Below are 2071 nucleotides of genomic sequence, written 5' to 3'. Positions count from 1 at the left end.
ATATATAAATTAAGGTAATACACGCCAACTTGAATTATATCTTTTTTTAGCCCGGTGTTAGAGTTTTAAATGAAAGCCTGCAGCAATGCAGTGTGTACCTGGTTATAGCTGAAGAAGAGCACAGCACCGTTGTACATCAGTTCTCTGGCCTCAGCATGTTTTCCTTGTGACATATACCTGATGGGAGACAGGACTGTTACACACACACACACACAGAGTACACACATCTGACAATGATGCCTGCCCCTGGGTGTACATTTTAAATACTAATACTCTCTGCTGAAGATCATACAACACTTACAGAGCTAGGAGACATGTGATGTGAAGAAGTTATTATTGGCATAAAGACACAACACAGATCAGTAAGAGGGCAACTAGCCAACAAATAAAGATAAATAGTAGACTCCGGCAGCTGGGGGGAGGCACAGAGGTCAAGACAATTGTACTATTGTGTGAAAATGACTAAATGTATTCAACTATTAGCTATAAAACAAGGAACAAATGTACTACATGACAAATATAGGCAAATTAATGACTAGCAAGTTTACAGACGCTACAAAAGAATTGGGCACCAAGCTAACTCGTGCTAAGCTAACAGTTTAGCAGCGATAAAAGGCATAGCAATAACATTTTAACCCTACTAAAACAGTCAGTTATTATATTTAGTTTGTTTATATATAATTATATACAAATCCTGAAAACGAGTGTCACTCTCTTAGCTTAGCTTAGCTAACACAACTTTGCTAACATCACATTAAAGGCGTTCCTACTGGAGCCAATAGCCGTGGTTCTTTTGAAGATGGAAATGACGGCTGCCCAATCAAACACGGGCACACACTGACGTGGGCGGGTCTAGAGTGAAAACCGACCAATCACATACAAGGAGCTGACACCCAAGGCTTGACAGCAGAATGATCTGGAACAGGCAGGCCTGAAACTACAAATTCACACACTCACAACCAGACAGCGAGGAGGACTCACCTAAAAAATAAAGTTCTGTACATTTGATGAGCTTCATAGTAATCTCCTTTTTCCACGCTGGCTCGTAGTTTCCCCTCGACCCTCTGTACGCCGCCACGGTTTCTGACACTGGAGCACCTCAGGGACTCCGGCTCCGCCATGGTTGCTGGTCCGCAGCAGCGCTACGACTGTTGACAGAGCAAACAACGGCAAAGCGATTCACGAGGACCTGACCCTCACCGGCTGCCGTAGCCGTGTAGAAATGTTCTGTTTTTATTTCTCCATGTTTTTAGGCACGTATTTATTTCAACAGATACATCATTACGTTCAGCTTCTTTAGGACAGTTTTTCCCATGAACATCTATAAATCTGTACTTTTACCTTTTTATAGTTTTTCTTCTTTTTAGCTATCATTCTGTCCTTTTCTGCTTATATCCTTTAATTTCTAACTTTTCTTTTTTAATCTTTAAATTGAATTGAAGTCTGGGGAAAGCATGAAACCCTATTTTTGTTTTACAGAAAAGATCTGAGCTATCACTAAAAAACACCACAGTTACCCATCAAATACATAATTTTATCAAATGAAATTATTAAAACTCTATAAGTTGGTTGATTATAATATTTTACAGGTTATGTAAAAGCATATTACCTTTAAATATCCAATTAAAATTAGTTAAGAGAGTGAGTTATTGTGATCTTAATGGAACAGAGATGTTTCATGAAACCTAAATTTCAAACTAGTTTGAAGGAGCGGTGTACTTCCATACAAGGATTAAGATTATGGAATAATCTGGAGAGTGATGTTAAAAATGCCAGATCAACGTTTATGTTCAAGAGAATAATAAAAGTCAGTTTGTTGGAAAAATACAACAGTATAATGTGTATCCATATGAATTTTTGTTGACAACGATTTGATGTTTTATTTGTCTTGTTTGTAGATTATTATTGTTTGGATTTATTTTTTGAAAAAAGGGACAGATACAAGATTTTTTTTCTTCTTTCTGCTGCCTTTCATTTGAAATTTTATTGTACTTTTTATTGTACATAGAATTTATTTTGTCACAATAACAATAATAAAATAATCATAATTTAAACTTTTTGTATGAGGCAT

General features: G+C 36.7%; 1 protein-coding gene across 1 annotated transcript in view; it reads right to left on the bottom strand.

Moving 5' to 3' along the window:
* Positions 1-1154, bottom strand: part of get4 (guided entry of tail-anchored proteins factor 4) — a gene marked incomplete in the record, with an annotated part of 18846 nt that extends 17692 nt beyond the window's left edge. Inside the window, 2 exon segments of the mRNA XM_014027504.1 lie at positions 99-177; positions 982-1154. Coding sequence (XP_013882958.1) covers positions 99-177; positions 982-1121 — 219 coding nt within the window.
* Between the last annotated feature and the right edge of the window lie 917 nt (positions 1155-2071).

This window comes from Austrofundulus limnaeus, unplaced genomic scaffold (genome assembly GCF_001266775.1).
Source record: "Austrofundulus limnaeus strain Quisiro unplaced genomic scaffold, Austrofundulus_limnaeus-1.0 Scaffold656, whole genome shotgun sequence".
Classification (NCBI taxonomy): domain Eukaryota; kingdom Metazoa; phylum Chordata; class Actinopteri; order Cyprinodontiformes; family Rivulidae; genus Austrofundulus; species Austrofundulus limnaeus.
Note: the sequence above shows the minus strand (reverse complement) of the source record. Positions and strands in the feature narration are given on the sequence as shown.